This window comes from Phaenicophaeus curvirostris, chromosome 4, assembly GCF_032191515.1.
Source record: "Phaenicophaeus curvirostris isolate KB17595 chromosome 4, BPBGC_Pcur_1.0, whole genome shotgun sequence".
NCBI lineage: Eukaryota > Metazoa > Chordata > Aves > Cuculiformes > Cuculidae > Phaenicophaeus > Phaenicophaeus curvirostris.
In genome coordinates, this window is record NC_091395.1 from 49,019,374 (window position 1) to 49,046,547 (window position 27,174).

Here is a 27,174-nt window from a genome sequence, read left to right on the forward strand (position 1 = left end):
TACATGAAAATGGTTTTCAAGCAAGAATAAATGACAGAAAACAAGGAACATCATGCCAGTTCATAAAATCTGCAGCTTCCCTGATGACACACCCTACTGATTTTAGGAAAATTCAACATGCAGTTATTCAGGAGCTGGGATTTTTCTAGCCTTAAGATTCACTGTGCCTGAGCGAAGGAAAGTTTTGTGTCACTAGAAAGTCAGCTTTATAACCAAAGAACATTTATTTTAAAGTAGAACTGAAAGATAAAATAACTAAATGCATTGTTAAGATTATATTTAAACATGGAAAATGCACCATGGAATTTGTATGAGATGCTGAAACTGCTAATGTCTGGCCCTCTCACCTTCAGCTCTCACCTTTGTCTGAGAGCTCAAAAGTATCATCAAATGTGATGGAAACAGAGGACATGGCCTTAGTTCTTTCCCTTCTTTTTTTTTTTTGTATATTAATATTCATTAACAGTAGTCTTTGTATTGTGTACCTTATCAAGCATATGCTGAAACGAGTCTGCTTGTCTCTGTGGCAGCCTTCCCAAGCACACTGCAAAAGCTTTAGTCATCATATTATGATAATAGTCAATATTTGATCTTATTAGGTACTTGTGAATGGCATCTCTAATTTCAATAATACACCCACGTATCTATGTATTGTACCACAGGTTTTGCAAGAACTATTCAGGGTAGTACATCACTCACTCACATCTTGCCATGTTGTACTTTCCAGCTTCAGACTCAGCCGCATTGACTGATGGAAATTGAAATAAATGGGTTTTGCTAACAAGGCCCTGATTATTTTTAGTGTTGACATTTACAAATCTTTGTTTAAATTCACTGTATTTCAGCATCAAAACTGTACAAGGCATCCGAGTCTCATGACAAGCTGCAGTAATTGTACTTGCTATACAAATTGAATGGGCAGCAATGAGCTGCAGTAAAATTCTGGGCTAGCTCTTTAAATCACATTCACATACTCTCCACGTAGTCTTTCCAATGCTTAGCCCAATAAAAAAATGTTACTTAGCCTTATAAAATACTGGACATTTTTGTTTTATGTTGTCCATACGCACATTCTGTTGTACAGGGACACCCATGTCATGCACTTGGAGCTGGGAGGCTTTTGGTCAGCAGTAACCAGCTGGTGCACAAACCCAGCTCATTATTCCTCAAACTATGGGAGGGATTAAGAAGCCTGAATGCACATCAGGGTCTCCAAGCCATGGACCCCAGACACAGAGAATTCCAAGTAGGAAGAGATGGGAGGAGTGATGAACAGGAAGAGTGTAAAAAGACATACACTATACGAGCCCCTTATGCTCTTGAAAGAACAAGCCTTCAGACACCAGTGGTTGGTTTAACTTGCAGATCCCCGGAGAACATCTCAAGATGAAAATGCCACAAGAACAATAATGATGATAATCAGTTTAATTCACTGAATCTCTCACTATTTCTGTTTTGCAAATTTTTTATTTAACCTACACTCTCAACTTGAGCTGGCTCATCTTTCAATAAAATATTCCGTGATGCCCTACGGAAATAGGTAATTCCTGAAGGCATTGAAGACTTTATTTCAACTTTGATTCTGTAACTGATATAAGTTTAAGTTGTGCCTTTATAATGTACACTTTACAAGGAAATACATTTAGTCAACAGCAGCTGAGAGGGATTGTATAACTCCCAATTGTAAAGTTGACCACGAATACACATGAACCAACTGAGAATCCACTGGGAAATCATAATCCACTTCCCACCTGCTTTTTGGCGTAAAGCTACTGACAGGCTAGCTGTTAGCAAGGAGGTACACTATGACTCTAAACAACTAGACAGCTAAAGAAAGATGAAATCATATAAAACTAACATAAATAAAAACATATAACATAAAACTCTGCAAGTAGTCAATAAAGTACCTGAACAGAATCTCCATGAAAAAACACATACCCCCAAAAAAGCTGCAATATGCAGCTGAACTCTAAGATACCACGTCACCATGACACCTACCTTACCAATGCAAAGACAATCCAATAAGAACAATTCTCCAGGGAAATAGATGGCACCTTTGAATTCAACGTCTAAAAACCCCACAAAAACTTGATACAATGGAAAAGGAACCCCTCCTATTCTCATCGACTGTGCATCCTTATCCATTCCTGAAATCGGCAAATTCATGCTACTCAGGACTACCATATCTTAAAAATAAGATTTCTCTAATCCCTCTGCTTCGTATCTCTTATGTACTCTTCTATTTTCCCCTGCAGCATCAATCTTTCCCCAGTTCATCAGTAAAAGCAAAGCTCCTGATGAGCAACACATACAAGTGGAAATCACCTTTGCCAGAACCAGGAATTAAAAACCTGCCAATACCTTTTTACAGCCACCATTACCAAAGCTCACAGACATGAACATTTAAATCTACATTCAGAAACATTCTAATCTCAAAATGTGTCATAGCTCACTCAATACACTCCATGATTCATGGAAACTAGATGGATGAAACTAATAAATCACTACGCACTAGAATGAATTCAGATGTGCCAGCAACCTCCTCCCCTTCCCTCTTGCTTTCATCTGACTAATATACCTGCCATCCGCTTTTGTGATTTCCTGCTCTCTCTCAATGATCCCTGTTCCATAGACAATAAATACAAATTTTTACCAATTGACTACCAAGTAATATAACTAATTAACATGATTTCATTATAGTATAAATAATTGTCTCCTAGATTTATTTTATTTAGATTTCATTTTTCAGTCTGAGTAAGTGTGATTAAACTGAAATCTTGTCTATTTCTCCCCAATCGTATCGACTATGCTTACAAAAGTATCTAAATCATTTTTACAATTTCTGCCCAGTAATTTTTAACATCCCAGTGTTCAAGAAATACCAATAATTAAACATACCAAATCAAAATTCATGAGCTTACAGTGTGCCCTAGCAGCCAAGAGGGCCAACTTTGTCCTGAGGCGAATCAAACATGGCATTGCTAGCTGCTTGAGGGAGGCGATTGTCCTGTTCTACCCCAAACTGGCGCAGCCCCACCTGGAGTACTGTGTGCAGTTTTGGTCGCCGCAGTATAAGGATATTAAGCTACTGGAGAGTGTCCCGAGGAAGGCCGCAAAGCTGGTGAAGAGTCTAGAGGGGAAGTCAGTTGGTCTGTTCAGCAGCCTGAGGGAGACTTAGCGAGAACCTCATAGCAGTTTATTGCTTCCACACCAGGGAAGGAGGGGGAGCAGGAGTTGATCTCTTCTCTTTGGTCATCAGTGATAGGACCCAAGGGAATGGCAGGAAGATGTGCCAGGGGAGGTTAGGATGGATATAAGGAAAATGTTCTTCACTCAGAGAGTGGTGGAGCACTGGAACAGGCTCACCAGGGAAGCAGTCATGGCGCCAAGCCTAACAATATTCAAGAAGCACTTGGAAAATGCACTCAGACACATGGTATAAATTTTGGGGTTGCCCTATGCAGGAATAGGATCCTTTTGGGTCTCTTCCAACTCAGTTCATTCTGTAATTCTGTGAAAATTGAGGATGTAGCAGTTTTGATGTACCACTATATGTGAGCAAGCAACAAATAGTTTAACGCTCCAGTATTCTGTACCTCCTTCATACCTGGTTTTCTCTGGCCATTGTAGCTAGGTCATCTTGCAATCGTCTGTTTTCTTTCAGAGCCATTTCCTTCACTCTTCCTGTTTCTGCAAGCTCTACGTGGGACGTATCAAGCTGGCGATGTAAGCTAGATATCTCACGGTCTCTGTTGCTCAGCATGTCCTTCAACTGGCTATCAAGTGAAAATCTTATTCAAGTTGTCCCTTCTTATACTATACCACATACTACTGAAAACTATCAGATAGGCTTTTGCATATGCAGAATCTTTCTTTATTTAAAAAAAAGGGTAACATTCTTCCTCTGAAGGCTGACAAACTGAAGCTAAACATAAACCTAAGCTAAGAATGTAAAACGTCATTATGCACAAATTAATTCATCTTCAACTCTGAAGATATATCTGGTAACATGTATCTTATTATGCAAACAGCAATTACAGATACTTAAGTTTACCTGTGTTTGGTAGATAGCCACTGTGTATTTTATAAACCATAAAGGAAGAAGACAGCTTAGACTTGAAAGACAACAGTAAGGGTAAGGAAGAAGATTAAACAAAAGAGTAGAAATATAAATATATGTGAATTTAAGTAAACTTTTGCATTAGGTTTTTTGCTACAGATACTTCACGCATCACTGTATCAAGTATTCAGTTACATTGGTCTTCAGATGTTTAAACACTGGTGTTTAAATATTTTCTTTTACAAAGCTATAGTTTTGAAAATCACATAGGCAAGAAAGAGAAAAACAGATGAAGACCAGCTAAAACCAAAATAAATATATTTTAATTAAGACTGCAATGATAGTTTAAGCTGGAAAGTATTAGCTTACCAATAATTAAGACTTCAGCTTTGAGTTTTACCTGAGTCAATCTGGTAACATCTAGTGGAGCACTCAGAATACTAAAAAGCTATTTCTTAACTGAAAATTAAGACATGTTGCCAATTAAGGAAAGTGAATATAGACAAACAATTGTTAATGGCTGTTTTAGCAGTATCTTAGCAGCCTGCAACCTAACTTCAGGGGAAATCTTTTCAAAATTGAATACACGCTTCTCAACACAGTAGACTCCCTTACTCAACAGAATTAACTCCATTTCACCAAAGTAAGTAAAACAACCATCTACTTTTACTTTAAAACCACTACTGAAGTAAAAGCACTGAAGAAGGCATCCTAGTCTTCACTTACTCTGTTGAGGACTCCAGCTCAGAGAGAGTTAGACGTAAATGAGTAATAGTTTTTTCCTACGAAAATAGAAAGTGAAAGTTGCATCAGGTATTATATTATTATATTGCAACTTAACAGGAGACTTCAAGTTAAAGAACTTTACATTTAAACCTTTATTTTAACCTTCACTGGTAAGTAGCTGCATCTTTGCATATTGAAATTTCCAAGCTTCTTTTGTCTTGTCATCAAAAAAGATGTAAGTCAGCTATAGAATCTGTCAATTCAGGCTAGAACCTTATATCTTACTAAATACCTCTAAGCACAAAATTTTAAAAAATGCTTTATTTTCTTGGAGTGTTTAAGGAATACACTAATAATCATAAATTAAATGCAACTGAGTTAGCAAATGCATCTTTGTATTGGCTAGGTCCAAACACAGTGTTTATGTGACGCTTAGAGCTCTGCACAGGCTTTATCATCAAAGCAAAATGTCTTCCTTCCCTGGTTTAAAACTGGTTTAAAATAACTGGTTTAAAGTAACTGGTTTAAAAATCCTCAAACTGACTGCAAGGTAGTGATTTTACTGCACATACCTTATTAGCTAAGTTGTCATCTAAGCATGCGATTCTTTCTGTTTTTTCATCTACAGTTTCTTGAAGACTGTCTTTTTCTTTGTCCAAAACAGTAATAGTACTTCTAAGCACATTGACTGCTTCATCCTGTGAAGTGCTCCTCTGGTTTAACCTGTCTATAAATAAAATAGTAAGTGTTTCCTATTCTAAAAACAGGAAATAAGCATAAAAATAACTAGTGATTACCTATTTTCTCCTCTAGCTTTACAATTTCTTCTTGAGCCGCCTGGAGTTCATCCTTTTTGAGAGACAATCGGTGCTGTAAATCTTCAACAGACCGCTGGAGTTGGTCATTTAAGAGCCTGGAAAACAAGTATACAGTTGAAAGAAGTTTAGGAATTCTAATTCAGGGTCATCACTGTATGGCTCTTAGACTGCTTGAAGTGCAGGAAGGAAGCATAATTATGTTAACATCTGTGGAAGACAAACACATTTTGTATTAGACTTACTGAAGTGAGCAAATCTCAGATGTCTGGATGAATTTACTGGACTTCAATTTTAATTCATTTTCCAAAGAGTTTATTCTTTCTTTCAGGATAGAGACTGTAGTCTTTAGTTCACACCTTTCCAGCTCAAACTGCAATTTAAAAAAAATAACCAAACATGTTATTGTTGTAGAACACTATCACAACTTGTTTTTTAAATAAATTTAAGCTGAAAACAGCTAACAAAATTAATTGCTTGAAAAGTCTATCCTATTTTAGAAGCTTACTTGCTAAAAAAGCACTTACTCCTTGAATGTTATTCTCCAGTTCTGAAATGTCACGCTGCATCTTTGACTTTTCAAGGTTAGCTGTTTCTTGCTGAATCTGAGATAGAAATACAGAATTACATGTAATAAGATACACATTCTTAGATTTAACCATAAAATTTACTCTTAATGTTTAAGAAAACATTGCTGTACACTCTTAGATATATGATCAAATACAAATTTCTCTCTGTAAAGCTACAGAGCACTAGCTGAAAATACAGCCCTGCAGTTCAACACAACATCACTGAGTTTGGTTTTGGCTTATTTGGTTGGGGTTTGTTTTTTTTTTTTAAAGAAAAAGTATATTTATGTTTGGTCCCAACCAAAGCAATGTTATAAAAGCTCACCTTTAGTTTTTCTCTGAGGCTTTCTTTTTCTGCCATTAGTCTCCTGAAGTCAGTCAATGCAATGTTTCTTTCTTCTTCCACATGACTTTGAGAAAGTAAACTGTGCTTTGCTTCTCTTCTCATCATGTTTAATTCGTTCTGAGACTTTTAAAAATTATCATTTGTTAGCATACAAAGATTACAATTAGTACTAACAAAAAAGAAAGTTCCAATGCTGTTATTATCATAGAAGTGCTATTATAGTCTTATTACTCCATAAACATAACTAAACTACACTCCCTAATTCACACAGTGGTGTGACAACTTATGCGGCCAACACACTTATCATCCCTTCACAGTACCAAATATAGCCTAACTTCACTCCAGTTTCAAATCAGTTAACTATCACTTCTTCCTTGCTTTCTAGTCTGTATCTTTACCCAATTTTCTTACGCGCACTACTGATTATTTTTCCTGATCTTTCTCATTTCCGAATGCTGGTGTGGCAAGTTATAGTGGCTTTGAAGTTAATATACTAACTTTGGAAAACACAATTTTATTAACAAGTAATAAATATAGGTATATTTATTGTTCTTGGTTGTATTCTAGTATGTCTATACTCCTCAAGTTCTATTATAGAAAGAAGGTTTTTCATTTTAAATAGGCAACAGTGGAAGTGTTAATCAGCTCTTTCAACGTCAATTACAAACAATACCTTCTTACCTGTTGATAAAGAACATTTAATCTATCTCTTTCTGCAGTCAATAATTTGACATTGGACTGAATTTCTATCATGTGTTTTTCAAATCTGTCTAACATAGACCGTAGCTCGTCTCTTTCTCTGGTGATGAATCTAAGATCTTCACTCTGCAAAGTGATTAAAAAAAAAATCTACGCTAAAATATACTAATTAAAATATTTGAATAGTTAATATGAAAAATAAAGAACCCATACTATTAGTAATATGTGAAAAACACGTAGTACACTACAAATTTTAATTGCAAGAAAAAACCTCGTATTAGTGGTATAACAGAAGCAATAAGAACATATAAAATTGCTAACAATGAGATTTCAATTTTTGTCTGTTTATCATCTAGTTCTACTTATGTCAAACAAACTGCTCAATAATTAATATTTTACTGTAACACGTAAATAGGAAAATAAAATGGAAGTTCACTGGAATTTCACTCAGTTAATTTTCTACATTAATAATGTAATTTAAAAACTAATATAGTCATTTACTGCTATGAAATTTGAAAATATATTTCGTAGCTCCTTTAACAGTTCTCAGTATTTCCGTTATTTCCATTATTATTTCAGCTTGTCTTGACAGCAAGAACTTTACCTTCTCTGGAGTCCTACGGCTTGGACTAGGCCTTCGTTTTATCATTTTCTGAAGGTATTCTAATTCTCGCTTGTAATAATCTCTGTCATCTTCTAAAGTCTTTACAAACGCATCTAGACGAGATGGAGATTTGTCTCCCAGGGCTATACCACATTCTAATCTCATTCTTTCTATTTCTAGCACAAGTTCTCGTTCTGCAGAAAAAGAATTAAAAACAACTATATAGGAAACTCATGAATTCCCACAGAGATATTTGCATTTGGGATAGACAAACTCCCAGCAATGATTTGGGAAGCAAATCTACTGAAAAGGACGCAGGAGTCCTTGTTGATGATAGGCTAAACATAAGTCAGTAGTACTTTAGAACCTACAGAAGCGTAACAGCATATTGGGCTGTACCAATGGAGACACAGACTGAGAGGTGTGATTATTCCCCTTTACCTAGCACTCATTAGATCACATTTACAATACTGTGTTCAGTACAAGAAAGTTGTTTATAAACTTGAAGGAGTCCAGTAGAGGTCCTCCAAGCTGGTCAGGGAGCAGAATATTTGTCCTATGGGTAATGGCTGAAGGAACCGGGCTTTTTCAGCCTAGAGAAGAGCTGGGGACCCAAGAGAAGCCTGACAATACTGAGAGGGCGTTACAGATAAGATGGAGCCAGTTGCTTCACAGAAGTACAGAGTAGGTTAACAAGGGCCAATGGTGATTAACTGCTATAGGCAATTACAAGAAATACAGGAAAACATCTCTTACTCTATGGTTAAACAAATATATGAATTGGTTTCTTAGAGAGGCAGCGGAACCTCCATCCCTGGAGGTTTTCAAGATCCAGCTGAATAAAGCTCTCAAGAAACAATCTGAATATACTCATTCAGAAAGGCAGAGAATAAAAAGTTTTGGGCAAAAGAAATTATTTTGTATGAAACTGCCATAGTACTACTACTATGGAAACTGTCAGCCTCTGGCCTGGACAGGCGCACACTCTCCTGGGTGGAAAACTGGTTGGATGGCCGGGCCCAGAGAGTGGTGGTAAATTGTGTGAAATCCAGCTGGAGGCCAGTGACAAGTGGGGCTCCCTAGGGCTCAGGGCTGGGTCCAGCCCTGTTCAATGTCTTTATCAATGACCTGGATGAAGGCATTGAGTGCACCCTTCGCAAGTTTGCGGACGACACTAAGCTGGGTGGAAGTGTGGATCTGCTGGAGGGTCGGGAGGCTCTGCAAAGGGATCTGAACAGGCTGGACCGCTGGGCAGAGTCCAATGGCATGAGGTTTAACAAGACCAAATGCCGGGTCCTGCACTTGGGGCACAACCCTATGCAGTGCTACAGACTAGGAGAAGTCTGGCTGGAAGGCTGCCTGGAGGAGAGGGACCTGGGGGTGTTTGTTGACAGCCGACTGAACATGAGCCAGCAGTGTGCCCAGGTGGCCAAGAAGGCCAATGGCATCTTGGCTTGTATCAGAAACGGCGTGACCAGCAGGTCCAGGGAGGTTATTCTCCCTCTGTACTCAGCACTGGTGAGACCGCTCCTCAAATACTGTGTTCAGTTCTGGGCCCCTCACCACAAGAAAGATGTTGAGGCTCTGGAGCGAGTCCAGAGAAGAGCGACAAAGCTGGTGAAGGGGCTGGAGAACAAGTCTTATGAGGAGCGGCTGAGAGAGCTGGGGTTGTTTAGCCTGGAGAAGAGGAGGCTGAGGGGAGACCTCATTGCTCTCTCTAACTACCTGAAAAGAGGTTGTGGAGAGGAGGGTGATGGCCTCTTCTCCCAAATGACAGGGGACAGGACAAGAGGAAATGACCTCAAGCTCCACCAGAAGATATTTAGGCTGCACATTAGGAAAAAATTCTTCACAGAAAGGGTCATTGGGCACTGGAACAAGCTGCCCAGGGAGGTGGTTGAGTCACCTCCCCTGGAGGTGTTTAAGGGATTGGTGGACAAGGTGCTGAGGGGCATGGTTTAGTGTTTGATAGGAATGGTTGGACTCGATGATCCGGTGGGTCTCTTCCAACCTGGTTATTCTATGATTCTATGATACTGTTAGGATGCCCTGTGGATCACAGTAAATAGCTCACCTCTTGGTTCTCACATATAGAATAAAAACACGTTTCCATGACAGAAGTTATCATTTCAATTCATACTGAAGACTTACAGTCTTCTTTTCAGTTGACGTATATCAAGTCTTCTAGTATTATAAACTGTACCTTAAGTAGGTAGTTTCTTATTTGAGAAAATGTAGGAAGATAATTCACAGTAGTCTACATTTGATGGTTTACCTTTTGATGGTTTACCTTTTATTTCAAAGGTCTCTGTTTTTTCTGTCAACCTTTGTTTCTCTCGTTCAAGCTGGTTTAACAACACTTCAAGATTCTCTTTATCATCTGCTTTCCCGAAGAGTTCTTCACTCAGTCGCTCATTCTCCTTACGACATGAGCACAACTCCTGAAGTAACAAGTATTATTGCAAAAATTAGAAATGCCAATACAGACATTTGGAAAAAAATATTTAACATTTTGTTAAACTCTTCATATTTGACACTATTTACTTCTGCTTAACCTGAAGGCCACCAATTGTTCTTACCTTACCTCTTATGACATCAAAGTAAAAATTACTTTTGACATGGTTTGCAGTCAGTAACAAAACAAGCAAAATTAACCCTTGCTTAATTCAAGAAAACAAACAAGAGGGATAGTGGGCTACAAACATGGAAAAAGTAATGAAAGCAAGAAATAATTTTTAATGGCATTTACTAACACTGTTGGTGTTACAGTACATCCAGTCAACCAAACACTGCAGCTAATCAAAGGCTATTTGGCATATCTTTCCTATACTCTGGTGCTCTGAAAAATGAAATATTTTTGTATTTTCAAGTTCACTAGAAATACTAGAACAGAACACTGTACTCAACTAATACACAACTTCCTGTATGCTGCAAAGAGTTTGGTCTTCAAGTAATTGATCATACTGATGTTTTTCACCTGGGCTATAATGTTTTCTTCTGAGTGAGCAAGTATTGCATAATTATTCACATGTTGAATATGAGACAAAGTACTTTCTAAATTAAGAAAATCCTCTAGGATGTCACAACTAATTTCTGCTGAAAATGATTATGTTATGGGAATTACAACTTCATAGAGGAGTAATAAGAAAATGCACAATAAGGACATAGCGACACATACTGTCTACAGAGCTTTGTTAGCTCTTTCATTTATCAACTAGTACTTTATTAGAATAGAGTTTTGGGGTACTGTAGAAGTGCTCATTAATTGTTAAATTGTTAGTTTTTATATTAAATGAAAGAATCATGTGGATGACAGTATGACAGAAGTGCCACTAACAAGAACTGAGTATTTTTACTTACCGATTTAAGCCTTGTTATTGTTTCTTCGAGATCCTGTATTTCATTGTGTTTTCTTTCAATTTCTTTCTATCAACCAAAATTAATCTATATGTTAGAAGTTATGCATTCAAAATTACAATTACTTTGTTACCAAAAAAATTAAGGAAATAGACTATTTTTGTAAGAAATAAAGCATAATTAGTTCCTTTTAACCTGCCAAATTTTTAGAAGTAAAGCTTTTATTAACTGAAAGTACAAAAAAACTTTGGTATACACATCCATGCTCTTCTTGAGCACAACAATTAAATAAATCTCACTGCATGACTCCTCATAGAAAAAAAATCCTCTAAACACAAGCATTACCTATCAGTAGTTACAAATACCTCAGAACTGTATTTTATACTCAGCTAACAGAAGAAGGCAGATTACCTCTTAACTAAACTCAGCTCACCTAATACAGTAAAGAGACAAAATTGCTATGATGAAGCACCTTTAGGTGAAAAGATATTAAGTGAAAAATGCCTTTTTAATTTTCCCTTACAAACCATTAGGTCATTAGTTGCAATTAAGAGATATAAAGCTACCTGAGAGCTAGGCAGATCCCTCATATTGTAACACACTAATGATTACCTTTGCTTCTCCTATTTCCTTATCAGCAGTCTCAAGCACAATTTCCTTGTGTCTTTCCAACTGCTGTGCCAAGTGGTCTATTTCATTCAGTTCTTGACACAGTTCTTCATTTTTATTGCTTAAATGCACTACTTCACTAGTCACATTTTGTTTAGAATCCAGGAGGTCTTGAATGCGATTTTCAAGTTCTTTGTTTGTTTGCTGAAGGTACTCAACCTGAAAGACAATTTTCATTAAAACATTAATATATATATTATTAGACTAGGTCGCAAAGGTTCCTCCTAATCCTCTGAAACACAGTATTTCCATATTCATAGTAAAAAAAGGACATCCTGATCAAAATGGCAGTATTTTCTATCTTGAGAGTGCGATGCTTATGAACATGAAAAAATACAGTTTTACAAAGGTGCAAGTGAAGGAATTCATTGTTATACTGCTCTTTACCTGGTCTCCAAAACTTTATGTTTACTCTAAAAACAAATTACTGAAAAGCAGAGATCTGTAGAAAAGAAGCCTATCATGGGCATCAGTCCAGTAGACCCAGCGTATTCTGAGTTGTCCTAAATTTCACAAGATATGAGGGCATATTCTTCTCTCCACCTCTCTCCTCTTCTCTCTCTATTTGTTCAGAGGGAGAATAACTTCCCTGGACCTGCTGGTCACGCTGTTTCTGATACAAGCCAAGATGCCATTGGCCTTCTTGGCCACCTGGGCACACTGCTGGCTCATGTTCAGTCGCTGTCAACCAACACCCCCAGGTCCCTCTCCTCCAGGCAGCTTTCTAGACAGACTTCTCCTAGTCTGTAGCACTGCACAGGGTTGTTGTGCCCCAAGTGCAGGGCCCGGCATTTGGTCTTGTTAAACCTCATGCCATTGGACTCTGCCCAGCGGTCCAGCCTGTTCAGATCCCTTTGCAGAGCCTCCCTACCCTCCAGCAGTGTCTAATAGAGCTAGAAGTTTTGTGGATTTTTTTGATTGCTAGTATTCTTAGTTTTGACTAAGCAAAAGTAATAAAACCATTACCTGCAAATTCAAATGGTCAATAAGCTTCTCATTGCTTTTACTTCGTGATTCCAGAGAGAGAACCTCATGAGAACGCCCACCATCCAATGCTAGCACTAGGCGCTCTATTTCTTTGTCTCTTAGCTCAACCTTTGATGGAAAAAAAATCCCATTAATTAGTATCTTCTATGCCTTTTCATGGAAACTGTTCAAATATTGACCTACAGAACATTCAGTAAAAATATATGCATCTAATAATACAATTTTTATTTTTAATATCTGATTATTTTTTATTCAGTTTATTTTCTGAACAAAGTGATTTTCTTAAATAAAAACAAGTAAACATAAATGAATCAAATATAATATTTGGGAAAAAATAGTGGGACAATTCCTAATAGATTATTTTCTTGAAGATAAGTCAACGGTTTTCAGTTAAAAGTGAAATTAAATGATGTTGCAAATTAACCGCCCATTTAAATTTGGGAAAAAAAAGCTTTCACATCAGCTAATTTGGTGAATATTTCAGTCTGAAAATCAAAGAGCCAAAAACCAGAGAATAATGGAAGAGAAAAACCAGGATGTTGAAAGTCATATATACATATGAACAATCAATGCAATTCCCTCACTTAATGATTATATATAATCTTATCGATCTACTCCAATCAAAATACTGTACAATCTGTTATTCATAAATTAAGTCTCAAAAAATTAAAAAATATAACCAGTCCAGACAGTGAAATAAATTATCCTAACATATCTGTAGAACAAAATATTTTGGACCAGTTAATGCTTCTGCACTAAAAACCCAGGACATACACAAATTCTACTTAGAATCAACAAGTTTAGCTTATTTAAGGTAATTTTAGTACACAAAATATGTCAGCAAAAGTAGCAGGCATGTATTTTATCATTGCTGCTGTTTCCAAAAACAGAGGAGAGAAATACCTCAACATAAGCAAGTTAGAATACTTGTATTTCACAAGCCCCATAATGCTTTCCCAGTGAGGTTAAACCAGAAATTATAATCCAGGCTAGTACAATGGCTACTACAGCCAGATAATAATAATGCAAAAAAATCTGTAAACATACCTGTTTGCTGTAATTTTTCATTCCACGTTCAGATATCTCCAGTTTTTCCTGTAGTTCTGTTACTTCTGACTGAAGTTCATGAATTCTGAAATGTAGCAATATACATACCGTTTATCTGTATTCATGGAAAAATATGTATAGAACAATTCAATATTACTATTTTCTCTTCACTCTTGAACATATATATGTCACAAAAAAAGAAAAGTTTTGTTCATACTAAAGATTAATGCAGAAGCTGTTGCTTGAGATACTGTAATGGGTTGATCATGTGTAATGGGTTGATCTGGCTGCCAGATCCCCACCCATCTGCTTTCACTCCTGCTCCTCAACAGGCTGGGAGAGAAAATAAGAAAAATTTAAAAACTCATCGTCAAGATAAAGTCAGGGGGATCTTTTACTATCACAAGCAACACAAACTTGGCTAATTTATTTTTTACTCGGCTGAATTCAATTTACTGTCAATTAAGAACACAGAAGGATGAGAAACAGAGACAAGATACAAACACCTTCCTCCCATCCTCTGCTTTTTTCCAAACTCAACTTTACTGCTTCACTCCCAAATCATACCTCCCCTCTACCCCAACTGGCCGCAGCACAGATGGGTAATGGGAGCTACAGTCACTTTGTAACACTTCAGCTTTGTGGCTCCTTCCTCCTCACATTATTCTCCTGTGCCAGTATGAGGTTCCTCCACGGGATACAGTCCCTCATGAGCTGCTGCAGAATCGGTCCTCTCCACAGAGTACAGTCCTTCAAGAACAGACTGTTCTAGTGCGGATCTCTCATGGGCCACAGTTCCTGCCAGAACTTGGAGCAGAAAACTTGCTCCTGCCTAGGCTGCTCTCCACAAGGTGCAGTTCCTGTCAGGAGCCTGCATCCCGGGTTACAGTTTCCTTCAGGATATGTCCACTTGCTTTAGCACAAGGTTCTCTGTGGGCTACAGTGTGGATAGGTCCTCTGATGTGGTGCTCTCCGCAGGCTGTACAGACAACCTGCAGCATCAGCATGGTCCTCTCCACAGCCTGCAGAGGAATTTCTGCTCCAGTGCCTGAAGCACCGCCTCCTCCTCTTCCCCCTCCTTTTTGACTAACGGTGGTGTCCGCAGGGTTGTTTTTCTCATTACTCTCACTCCTCCCTGTCACTGCTACTACACAGTGTGTCTTTTTTTACCCTTTCTTAAATGCATTTTAACAGGGAAGTCACCAACTTGGCTGATGGGCTCAGCTGTGACTTGTGATGGGTCTCTTCTCAGAGAGGCCACCCCTGCAGACCTCCTGCTGCAAACACCTTGCTATGCAAGCCAGACTAAATAAGAAAAAAGATTTTACTTGAACCTTTCACAATATAGGTTCCCAAGCAAAAACTACTATTACAAGAATCAAGACTATTTTAGTCTTCCAAAATAATCAGGAAACTGGTTTACTCCTATGCAAAATATTAGACCTAGCTTCTTTTGCAGAACATCCAATCTAAAATGACCTATAATAGCAGAGACAGTACAGAAATCTAAAAAGAAATCTTTTAAAGGAAACAAGCAGCTTATTAAATATCCATTGTAACACTGTCATAGGCAGCACTGTCAATCCCTTAGAAAAATCTTTTTGAGAACTATAGTGCTCTTAAAACATAATGAAATACCATTTTGTTTGAGGCAAATTTGAAAGGCAGAAGGAGGGTAGGGGTTGGAAAATCACTGTGAATATTTAACACCTGTACTTCAAGATTTAAAAGTTTTTTGGATTACCTATTATCAGCCACCTGAAGAAGGTCTGCAATATAAGGGTCCTCTGGCTGAGGAACTGGATAGGCACTAACACCTGATGGTGGGACAGGCTGGTCTATCTGCATACGCTGACGCCTGAAGGGAATGCTTCTTTTTCTGCCGCCTAAAAAAGCCCCAAACCAAATGCCTATTACTTGGAGTTAAAGGAGGGAATCTTCTTTAATACAAAATGAAATTTCCTATTGATTCCAGTGCTTCTGAACTGACATATTTCACCATTTTAATCTCCCGCTAACAAGTTCATAAAATTTATATGTTCCAGACAACAGCTTTGCCTAGTTTATACGTTCTAGTATCAGCTTTGCTGAAGTTCAGTTTTTATGATTAGGAAACATGCAAAGATCAGAATAAGTAACTTTCACCAGTGTTTAAGACCCTAAATATTCTACAGTTCAAACTTGTTCAACCTGTTATTGATTTATCCCAATAAAAAAATAAATTTAAACATCACAAGACATTTTGTTTTCTCATGTAAGAGCTATTTTATGATGGAATTAATGTCTGCATTGTTTAGTAATGTTTGTTTTTCCTTCTATCCTACTGTCATTTCAGTTAATAAATATTATAAGCATACCAAGCAGAGCAGATTATTTGCTTGCATGGTAACATTATATTAAAAGCAAAGAAAGACATGGCATTATTTCCAGAAGGAACAATTACGCTTAATCACATGATTAAATAAGAACATACAATATTTGATGCCATAGTGCAGAAAAATCCCAGAAGACTAGCGACCAAGGGGCAGGTATTCAGAAAGGCAAACAAAAGGGTAACATGGCATCTTTGAAATAAAAGACATGAAATGCAGAAAGCTGGGGATAAATAGGTAAGAATTATAATTTCACCTAACTACCTGCTAATTTTTCTCAGATGCCAAAAATAGGTAATTCAATGACTTGGAAAGAAAAGATAATTTCAGAATTTCACAAAATAATTCTCTTATTTCCCTTAGCTTGAAGAAAAACGAAACCCTGGAGAAAGAAATTAACCCGGAAACTTTCAGGTAGTGGGAATATTTGTTTGTAGACATATTTTGCATCTTGGTACTTTTAGATCTTGGTTACAAGAATCTGAATTAGTCATTTAGACATCATCAATTAGCTTTTAAAAAGATTTAAGTGTCAAACAACTTGCCTCTGACAAGGTGCAGCATGAAAAAGCACTGTTGATTAACAGTGCTTACAATTTACATTTTAACTTAACAGCTTTTCAATGGAATCTAAATTTTCATTCAAATTTGTCCTAACATAATCACAGAATCACAGAATAACCAGGTTGGAAGAGACCCACCGGATCACCGAGTCCAACCTTTCCTAGCAAACACTAAACCATATCCCTCAGCACCTCATCCACCCGTGCCTTAAACACCTCCAGGGACGGTGACTCAACCACCTCCCTGGGCAGCCTGTTCCAGTGCCCAATGACCCTTTCTGTAAAGAACTTTTTCCTAACGTCTAGCCTAAACCTCCCCTGTCGGAGCTTGAGGCCATTCCCTCTTGTCCTGTCCCCTGTCACTTGGGAGAAGAGGCCAGCACCCTCCTCTCTACAACGTCCTTTCAGGTAGTTGTAGAGAGCAATGAGGTCACCCCTCAGCCTCCTCTTCTCCAGGCTAAACAACCCCAGCTCTCTCAGCCGCTCCTCATAAGGCCTGTTCTCCAGCCCTTTCACCAGCTTTGTTGCTCTTCTCTGGACTCTCTCCAGAGCCTCAACATCCTTCTTGTGGTGAGGGGCCCAGAACTGAACACAGTATTCGAGGAGCGGTCTCACCAGTGCCGAGTACAGAGGGAGGATAACCTCCCTGGACCTGCTGGTCACGCCGTTTCTGATACAAGCCAAGATGCCATTGGCCTTCTTGGCCACCTGGGCACACTGCTGGCTCATATTCAGTCGGCTGTCAACCAACACCCCCAGGTCCCTCTCCTCCAGGCAGCTTTCTAGACAGACTTCTCCCAGTCTGTAGCACTGCATAGGGTTGTTGTGCCCCAAGTGAAGGACCCGGCATTTGGCCTTGTTAAACCTCATGCCATTGGACTCTGCCCAGCAGTCCAGCCTGTTCAGATCCCTTTGCAGAGCCTCCCGACCCTCCAGCAGATCGACACTTCCACCCAGCTTAGTGTCGTCCGCAAACTTGCTAAGGGTGCATTCGATGCCTTCATCCAGGTCATTGATAAAGACATTGAACAGGGCTGGACCCAGCACTAAGCCCTGGGGAACCCCACTTGTCACTGGCCTCCAGCTGGATTTCACACAATTTACCACCACTCTCTGGGCCCGGCCATCCAACCAGTTTTCCACCCAGGAGAGTGTGCGCCTGTCCAGCCCAGAGGCTGACAGTTTCTCAAGCAGAACGCTGTGAGAAACTGTGTCAAAGGCTTTGCTGAAGTCCAGGAAGACCACATCCACAGCCTTTCCCTCATCCAGTAGCCGGGTCACTTTGTCATAGAAGGCGATCAGGTTAGTCTGGCAAGAGCTGCCTTTTGTGAACCCATGTTGACTGGGCCTGATCACCCGGTTCTCTTGCATGTGCTTCATGATAGCACTCAAGATCACCTGTTCCATGACTTTCCCTGGCACTGAGGTCAGACTGACAGGCCTGTAGTTTCCTGGGTCCTCCCTGCGGCCCTTTTTGTAGATGGGCACAACATCAGCCAGCCTCCAGTCCAGTGGGACTTCCCCAGTCTTCCAGGACTGTTGGAAGATGATGGAAAGGGGTTTGGCCAGCACATCCGCCAGCTCCTTCAGTACCCTAGGGTGAATCCCGTCCGGCCCCATAGACTTGTGACTGTCCAGTCGGGCTAGCAAGTCTCTGACCACCTCCTCTTGGATCATGGGAGCCTCATTATGCTCCTCTAGCTCCTGGGTTTGTACACAGGCGGAACGACCCTCCTTACGACTAAAGACTGAGGCAAAGAAGGCATTAAGCACCTCAGCCTTTTCCTCATCCCCTGTTACTGTTGTCCCTTCTGTGTCCAATAGGGACTGTATGGTCTCCCTAGTCCACCTTTTATTATTTATATATTTGTAGAAAGATTTTTTGTTATCTTTCACTGACTTGGCCAATCCAATTTCTAGCTGAGCCTTAGCCCTTCTGATTTTTTCCCTACACAATCTCACTTCCCTCCTGTAGTCCACCCAAGAGGCCTGTCCCTTCTTCCAGAGGCCATAAACATTTCTTTTCTTCTTGATATCCCTCAAGATCTCTCTATTCAACCAAGCTGGCTTTCTCCCCTGCCGGCTTTTTTTCCGGACCACGGGGATGGCTTTCTCCTGAGCTGCTAGGACCACCCCTTTGAAGAGCTCCCAGCCCTCCTGGGCTCCCTTGCCCTTGAGTACTGTCTCCCATAATGATGTGCTAATGAAATTGCTTTGGAGAAAAAGACTGAATTCAGAGCCAAAACGTCAAAATGGTAATGTTATTTTATTGGCTAAGTATTTTACTGTAGTAACTTCTCTTCCTAGAAGCAAATGATTATGTTCTGAAGAACCAAAAGCCTAGAAAAAAAGTGAAAATATCTAGATTATTTACACTTACCAGGTGTTTGTACCACTGCTTGCAGATTCTTCTCCTGAAGCTGCCGAATTTTTTCAGTCTTGGCTTTGTTCTCTTTTTCTAGTATTTTAATTTTATGTACATATTGGTTATAGAGAAATTTCATGTCAGCTGCTTCATGTTCAACCCGCCTTAAGGAGGCTTTCAAATCTTCAAGGGAGAGAAGAAGCAATATTATCTGTCACATTCATTATTATTTTTCCTAGTAGAGTCAAAATAAGCATAAAGACAATCTTATATTCTTTCTCCAGAACATGAAATTTCTAAATACTCATATCTATCTATATACACACATACACAAATGAACACACCAAAATATATATTTATACAGATTATACAAATAATACCCCTTTGTAGAATAAAGGCAGATTTAACAGCAGTAGTTTGCAATTTTAAATTAAAAAGTAGCACTTCAAAGGTATGAAAGTATGTTTTAAAAATTTTTAACAGTTTCATGTTTCATTAAAACAATGATTTGCAAGACTTCAGAAGATTTTTAACTACAAAATAAATGTCTGTACATGAGCCTTAATTACTTAAATGTGCCAACATCAATGACCACTCACACTCACTTATAAGTACAGATAAATGAACCTGCAGATCAAAGATTTGGCCACAATTTTATTCTGCACAGAAGGATGAAAAATAGGTATAATAATTTTTATATTACCCTTAATATGACGATCAGATTGCTCTTTGAGTTTTAATTTTTCCACATGTAGTTCATTATTTTCCCTGGTAAGTTTAGCATTCTCTGTTTTGTAAGGTTCCAAAATAGCATCATAATTTCTGCTTTCTTTGTCAATTTTTCCAGCAGATAACTTTGCACTGCGCAAGCTCTCAGTTGTATGAACAAGGTCACTAGAATAAAGGAGCATCAGACATGTTAGAAATGTTATCAACCTTTACATTGCAGATGCAAATATTTGTTATGGCCTGAGAAACACAACCTTCCCTGAGATCATAAACACTGTAAACAAGTGGGTTCAAAGAAAGGCAGAGAGAACATTCACATAAGAAGAACTTAAAGACAGAAATCATTCACTTAAAAAAAGTAAATAGGAAAGGATGAGACAAATATAAAAAATAAATATATTTACAATGCATATGGAAGTTTACATTTGATAATTCAATAAATTCTCATTTCTACATGAAATATTCAAAATTGGCAAGATTATTTTTTTTCTCCATTCACTATGTAAGTCGTAGCACTGCTTACTACAGAAGAAACTTCAAATAAAGAACTGAAAAGGTCAGGTTATTAGTATTTATAGGGAGATCAGAAGCTCAGTAAATGAGATTAGCAGCCATAAACATTTTTGTGAAAATAGTATCAAAGGCAGTGATTGAGAGATTAAACCTATGTTAGACACCAGAAAGAGATTTAATGTTGAAGATTACTTCACATCTGCCTACCCATGGTTCTTCTATCTGTGTTAGATTCTAGAGAGGAAGGGAACCACTATACCTATATTTGCATCTTTAGCTAAATAAAACCATATCACTATCGAAATTACTATGTTTGTTATCAAATCAAAGCCATGAAATGGAAGATACATTAAGATCAGCTGAAAATTTTTTTCACTCCTGTTATGTGTTCTGTAAAAACTGCAGAGACAATAAATTTAAACCTTGCAAATGAGATCATAAAAAACGGAGCTGCAAGTGTGTTTATTTTAAGTCATAACAAGGATTATTTTTATGAACCACCAGTTATGTGTGTTCTTTAAACACATATCAATAGTGACTATCTTGGCTCTCTTATGACGTTAAAGAAATTGAATTTTCTAGACCACAGATCCTTAGAAACAATTCTACTGAATGAAATGAAATCTTAAAATGTTCTCATCACTTCAGCAAACCCATTTGACTTCATCATACATAGGAACTGAACGTTAGCTCTGAAATAACATTGCTAGAAAATAATCTTCAGACTAAGTGTTCTCCCTATTTTCAAATACCTACTATATGATTATTTGGTTTTAATAAATCTCCTTTGGAATACCTAAAAAGCTTTTCCACCAAAGGTAAACTCTCCACTCCCAATGGCTGTCGATAGCCCAGTTGATCTAGACGTTTCCTGAGATTAATGAACCTTCGCTCTGCAGTTGCAGTCATTGTAAACACACCTCCAAAGCAGCTTCTGTCACAGCAAGAAAAAAAAGGACACCTGCAAAAGATTGTCTGTTATAGCACTTGTCCTTAAAAGAAGAAACAATACAGAAAAAAATAATGGAAAAAACATTTTTTTGTGAAGAAAATACAGTGCACAATTATGCCCTCAAAATTTAAGTAAATCAAAAAGAGAATCATAAAGCAACTCCAAAGTTTTAACAGTGCTGTTTTGGATGTTGAGATATTACCTAGGCAGTGGTGAAGAAGGGCATTACAACATGTTTAGCTGTGCTTTGCTGGTTTAAGTTTTAAAGTAGCTATTTCGCTTGCATTATAACAATGCTTTGATTGTTTAAGTTTTAAGGTAGCTATTTGTTGGGTGGCAGCATACAATGAGCAGCCCAAGCACTGTGGCTGGGAGGAGTTGGGAAGCCATAGCCAGGGTCCTCAAGGTTATAAAATGTTATAACTGAAGGCGGGCTATGGTTAAACAATTTTATAAAAGCAGAACGAACCCGAATAAAGCAGCTTCACAAGAATCATACTGATTACTGTGTGTTGTCCCGTTTCTTCCGTCAAATGGCGCCCGAACAGGGACCCTCAGATGGCCTGCCGAAGTTGCCTTGAACGACTGAAGACGCGGCAGAGGGTATGGAAAAGCCGACCGTAGGTGAGTGCTGTCCCCGGCACTCGGGAAAAAATTTTCCAGGGCTGCGCAGCTTAAAGAATTGAGGAAACTCGCCACTGGCCAGGCGAGCGGTCGGGGAGGAGATGGGGCAGGCACTTTCTTCCGAGGACAAGGCTCAGATAGAATCTGCGCAGAAGCTCCTCCAACATAGGCTCTCACTGAGAGGAATTACTTACGAAAAAGCTGCGATGCAGTCTATGTTAACATGGGCTTATCAAAGCGGCGTTGTTACAACGACCGCTGCCCTATTCGAGGAAGAAACTTGGGAGAGAATGGGACAAAGACTGTTTGATGAATGCTCGAAAAGAAATAAGAGCCTTTGGCAGTATCTTACTCTTTGGCGATTAGTTAAAGAGACATTGTGCGATATGAAAGTCGAGCGAGAAGTTGCCGCATTGGCTTATGCTGCTATGCATAGGAATCAAGAGAACAGTGGTGGTTCATTTGCATCTGCATTATCATTCTCTGAAAGTAATTTACCCACACAGGCACCACCACCACCACCATCACCTTCCAAAGATTGGCCTTCTCCCCCATTTCCCCCAGTGGAAGAACATGAGGAGGTTCACACTACCGAAGGTGAAGGACATAAAGGTCCTCCTTGGCCTCCTCCTCCAGAAAGTCCTTCAATTAATTCCTTAGAGGATTCGTTTAGTGAGGACTCTGAACGTCCTGTGTCGCCCTCTCCTGAGTGTTCCAATTTCAGACAAGAATTTGATAAACTGCTGGCAAAGCTAGAAGAAATTCGACTTTGCCAGGAAAAGGAGAGCCGTCCACCTGAACCACCTCCGCCCGATTACCCAGGAATGCAGCCACGGCCTGACCCGACTGCACCGGCTCTACCATCGATGGGGTTTGATACCGGGACCGGGAGCGCGTTGGCAGGGGGTAATTAGGGACGCGGTTTTAGAAGGGGTAACTGTGGAAGCGTATCCTGTATTGTTAAATACACAGACAGGGGCGAGTGAATGGGAACCATTCGATTGGAAATTACTAAAAGAAGTCAAGGCTGCTTGTACACAATATGGTTTGCAATCACCGTTTACACAGGGTTTATTAGATTTTATATTTACGGGTCATACCCTTTGTCCTGCAGATATTCGGCAATTAGTTATGTTAATATTACCCCCATCTCAGCGCCTTGCCTTTTATCAAGCTTGGGAACATTTGTGTGATCAGGAAGCGGTGAAAGTACGCCAGCAAGGGGATCCACTTTATGGTGTTCAATCTCAAATGTTAACGGGTGCGGGACCTTTTAGTAGAGCTGATTGGCAAGCTAATTTGAGTAAAGAGGTTTTGGAGCTTGTTGCAGTTTTGGCACAGAGAGAACTTTTAAATGTAAAAGGGGAGAAGCCGAGTCCACCCTTTACGTTAATTTGGCAAGGACCGGCTGAACCATTTGCACAATTTGTGGATCGATTGCATATTGCTATAGATAGAAATCCCGAATTGTCAGGGGAAATGAAACCAAAAATGTTAGACATGTTGGCTTTTGATAATGCTAATGAAAAAACTAAGCGAATTTTGGCTACCCTGCCGAAACGGGCAACTACTGCACAATATTTAGAGGCTATGGAAAGAGTGGCTGCGCAAGATCAGGCTACGGTTATGGCTGCAGCTATTAGAACTTCGCTAAAAGGAAAAAAAGAGAAATATGATAAAAGGGATAAAACATGTTTTAATTGTGGTAAAGCTGGCCATCTTTACAGCCAATGCTGTGCTCTGTGCCGACAATTTAAATTCAACAGAAAACGGTGCAGTAATTGTCTGAGTTCTCTCCACAATACTGCAGCTTGTAGAAATTCGGGAAACCGATTAATGAGTGCGGGACAATCCCCCCGCGCGCCGACACAAATACAAGGGACACCTCAAGGTGTTTGGACCGCTGCGCCACCGCTACAACCAGCAGTGCAGGAGTGGACCTGGCAACAGCAATAGATACGGTGCTGACCACTTCAGATGTGGTATTGATAGATTCAACAGAAAAGGGACCACTGGGGCACGGACTGAGTGCTTTCTTAATTGGGCGATCTTCTGTATCTCAGAGGGGAATTTTTGTCATTCCTGGATTGATTGACTCAGATTATACTGGAGTCATAAAAATTATGGTATACACTTTAACCCCACCGGTAACTATTTTGAAAGGTACAAAGATAGCTCAATTAGTTCTGTTTCAAGCTCAGGTACCGAACGTTATGCCAAATCAGAGAGAGGATAAGGGATTTGGTTCTACAGGGCTTCCTCAAGTTTTATTGGCAATAGATATTTCAAAAGGAAAACCAGAAGAAAAAGTGTTGTTAAAACACCCTAATGGTTCTTTGGTCTCTCTGATTTTTTTAGTGGATACTGGAGCTGATGTTACTTTAATTCCCTTGCATTAGTGGCCTCAACAATGGCATTTGGTTCCTGCTGCGACTAATATAGTGGGTGTGGGGGGAATGCAAACTACAATGATAGCTCGGGATACAATTGCATTTTATTTCAAAGATGGGACGTCAGTTTCAACACGACCATATGTAATCAATTTGCCGGTAGCATTATTAGGTCGAGATGTGTTATCTCAAATGGGAGCCCGATTGGTATCAAATTTTGGGGAGCGACCACTGATGAGCAGCCGGACAAGCCCATATTAAAGCTCACATGGCTCATTAAGTCCCCTGTATGGGTAGATCAGTGGCCGCTATCTCATGATAGGCTGCAAATAGTGAAACAATTAGTTGATGAGCAATTAAAGGCAGGACACATAGTGCCTTCAACTAGCCCATGGAACACCCCAATTTTTACTATTCCAAAAAAGTCCGGAAGATGGCGTCTGTTACATAATCTTAGAGCCATTAATGCTGTTATGCAGGATATGGGAGCGTTACAACCTGGTTTGCCATCTCTAGTAATGATACCCAAAGATTGGAATTTGTTTATAGTGGACCTGAAAGATTGTTTTTTCACAATCCCATTATATCTGGAAGATTCAGAAAAATTTGCTTTCTCGCTTCCGGCTATTAACAAGCAGGAGCCTGCAAAACATTTTCAATGGGTAGTATTGCCCCAAGGTATGAAAAATTCTCCAACGATATGTCAAAATTTTGTTGCTTGGGCCTTGCAACCTTTTAGGCAAAAATATCCCTTTTTATTAGTGTATCATTATGTGGATGATATACTAGTAGCTGGGGAGCAATTGGAAGTAGATCAAGTATTAACAGATTTGGTATATATGTTGGAGCAAAAGGGTTTGAAAATAGCTCCGGAAAAAATACAAAAATCATCTCCATGGAATTACTTGGGGTGGCAGATAACCAATAATGTAGTGAGACCCCAGAAAGTGACCATACATACTAACATAAAAACATTAACTTGAGGAGAACTATTAGACATTCTGGGGGCCTGAAAGGGTCAAAGACAGAATAATGAAAGCCAAGAGCCTGGAGAGTAATATTCTGTCTGGCCTGAAAGGGTCAGGAACAGAGTATCATGCCAACAACAAAGCTGCTCCTCCTGAAAGGGAGGTTGTGGACTATCAGGGCTCTTGGCAACATGCTTAGTTTCTCATCATTCCAGGGCCCGAGTTAAATATATTTCAAGAACACCTGCAGGTCTAAGATAAGACCAGCACAAACAGAATAATGTGTGAATCCTTGAACAGACACGTAGTCCCTCACTTGTAGAACTTGCAGAACTTGTATTCTCACGGTAAGAATAACCGTAATGTAAACAGTGCACTCAAGCTTGGTAGAAACTGACAAGCTCTCCCAGGAGAGTATAAAAACTCTGGTTGAGGAATAAAGAATTGCTACTTGCCACCAGAGCAGTAGTCCGTCTAGTCTCTCTAAGACGTCCCTGTGAGCTGGTCTCCGTCATTTGGTGCCGAAACCCGGGATACTCGGTTGCTAAAGGACAGGACGTCGCTCGCCTTCACGAGCCGCGGTTGGTAAGTTGAAATCGAGGGCGAGGACAAGGGATTTTGAGGCAGATGAAAGAAAAGAGAAAGAGAGAGAAGAATAGAAAGAAAGAGAAAAGGAAAAAAAAAGAGAAGAATAATAAAAAAAAAAAAAAGAGAGAGAGAGAAGAATAATAGAAAGAAAGAGAAAAGAAAAAAAAAAAAAATAAAAAAAATGGGCATTGCTTTCAGTAATGAACGTAACATTTTTGCAAGTATGTTAAAGTCCCTGCTTTGTGCTAGGGGGGTAAAAGTTACAAGAAAACAAGTTGATCATTTTTTAGATTTCGTACAAGAAGTTTGTCCATGGTTTCCTAAAGACGGTACAATTAATATTGAAACTTGGAATAAGGTAGGAGATAAGATTCAAGGCTATTATACTATTCATGGGCCTGAAAAGGTCCCTATTGATGCCTTCACCTTGTGGTCTCTGGTTAAAGAATGTTTAAGAGGAGACACAGGTGATGAAAAGTGGGTAAGAGAAACGCGCTCCTCCATTAAACGACTGTATCCTTCGCTTCCCCGTTCTAAATCTCAGGATGCTTTTCCTTCTTCGCCCCCCGCCACCACCACCCCACCCCCCCCAGGGTCCCGGAGCTCCGCTCCAGCCGCTCACCACCACCACTGCCGCCACGAAACCAAGTGGTGCTGCAATCGTCTGCATTTCACACAATACCACGGAACGTAAATGGACCATTGCGGGGTGGCTTTACTAACTTGTAATTAGAATGATTGTCAATAATTCGATTGGGAATCTTTGTTTTACCTGGGGTCATTAATGCAGGCTGTACTGGAACGATTTAAGCAAGAGTATGGATGCTGTCTCCACTAGTGTTATGAACACCATTTCCACTAGTATTAATACCAACAGATAGCCGAATAGTGTATTTAATTTTATTCAAAGCAATTGTGTTCCAAGCTGACTCTGTAGAGCATGACTCACAAAGATTTGAGTCCATTAGAATCCCTGAAATACATTTGGCTTAGTCCCTATAAACTCAGCCTCTTATGTTGAAATGTAGTGTAACCCTTAGTTGTGCACGTTCCACTAATCTTGTGGGGGAGAGATGTGTTAAATACAATGGGAATAGACATTGGAATCATGAACGAGTGAAAAATTGGGTACATTTCAAAATTTAGTGGAAGAGCAAATAGATCACGGGCATACAGTCCCATTTAATAGTCCTTGGAACATACCCGTATTTGTAATAAAAAAGAAATCTAG

The 27,174-nt window shown here is 39.2% G+C and overlaps 1 protein-coding gene across 4 annotated transcripts in view; it reads right to left on the bottom strand.

Annotated features, from left to right (window-relative positions):
* The window catches only part of CEP135 (centrosomal protein 135), a 56,236-nt gene that overhangs the window by 13,279 nt on the left and 15,783 nt on the right, over positions 1-27,174 (bottom strand). For 2 of the 4 annotated variants that reach the window (XM_069856007.1, XM_069856009.1), the window contains exons 1-18: positions 21,218-21,370; positions 19,883-20,073; positions 19,195-19,362; positions 15,624-15,765; positions 13,880-13,964; positions 12,812-12,940; positions 11,789-12,004; positions 11,180-11,245; positions 10,110-10,260; positions 7,820-8,013; positions 7,198-7,341; positions 6,496-6,639; positions 6,129-6,206; positions 5,847-5,974; positions 5,584-5,699; positions 5,359-5,513; positions 4,787-4,842; positions 3,608-3,776 (exon numbers count right to left, since the gene is read on the bottom strand). In XM_069856007.1, the coding sequence (XP_069712108.1) occupies positions 3,608-3,776; positions 4,787-4,842; positions 5,359-5,513; positions 5,584-5,699; positions 5,847-5,974; positions 6,129-6,206; positions 6,496-6,639; positions 7,198-7,341; positions 7,820-8,013; positions 10,110-10,260; positions 11,180-11,245; positions 11,789-12,004; positions 12,812-12,940; positions 13,880-13,964; positions 15,624-15,765; positions 19,195-19,362; positions 19,883-20,073; positions 21,218-21,330 (2,445 nt within the window). In that variant the 5' untranslated portion in view covers positions 21,331-21,370. Of the gene's footprint in view, positions 1-3,607; positions 3,777-4,786; positions 4,843-5,358; positions 5,514-5,583; positions 5,700-5,846; positions 5,975-6,128; positions 6,207-6,495; positions 6,640-7,197; positions 7,342-7,819; positions 8,014-10,109; positions 10,261-11,179; positions 11,246-11,788; positions 12,005-12,811; positions 12,941-13,879; positions 13,965-15,623; positions 15,766-19,194; positions 19,363-19,882; positions 20,074-21,177; positions 21,371-27,174 lie in introns of those variants that run through there. The other 2 variants (XM_069856008.1, XM_069856010.1) reach the window with 2 other exon arrangements.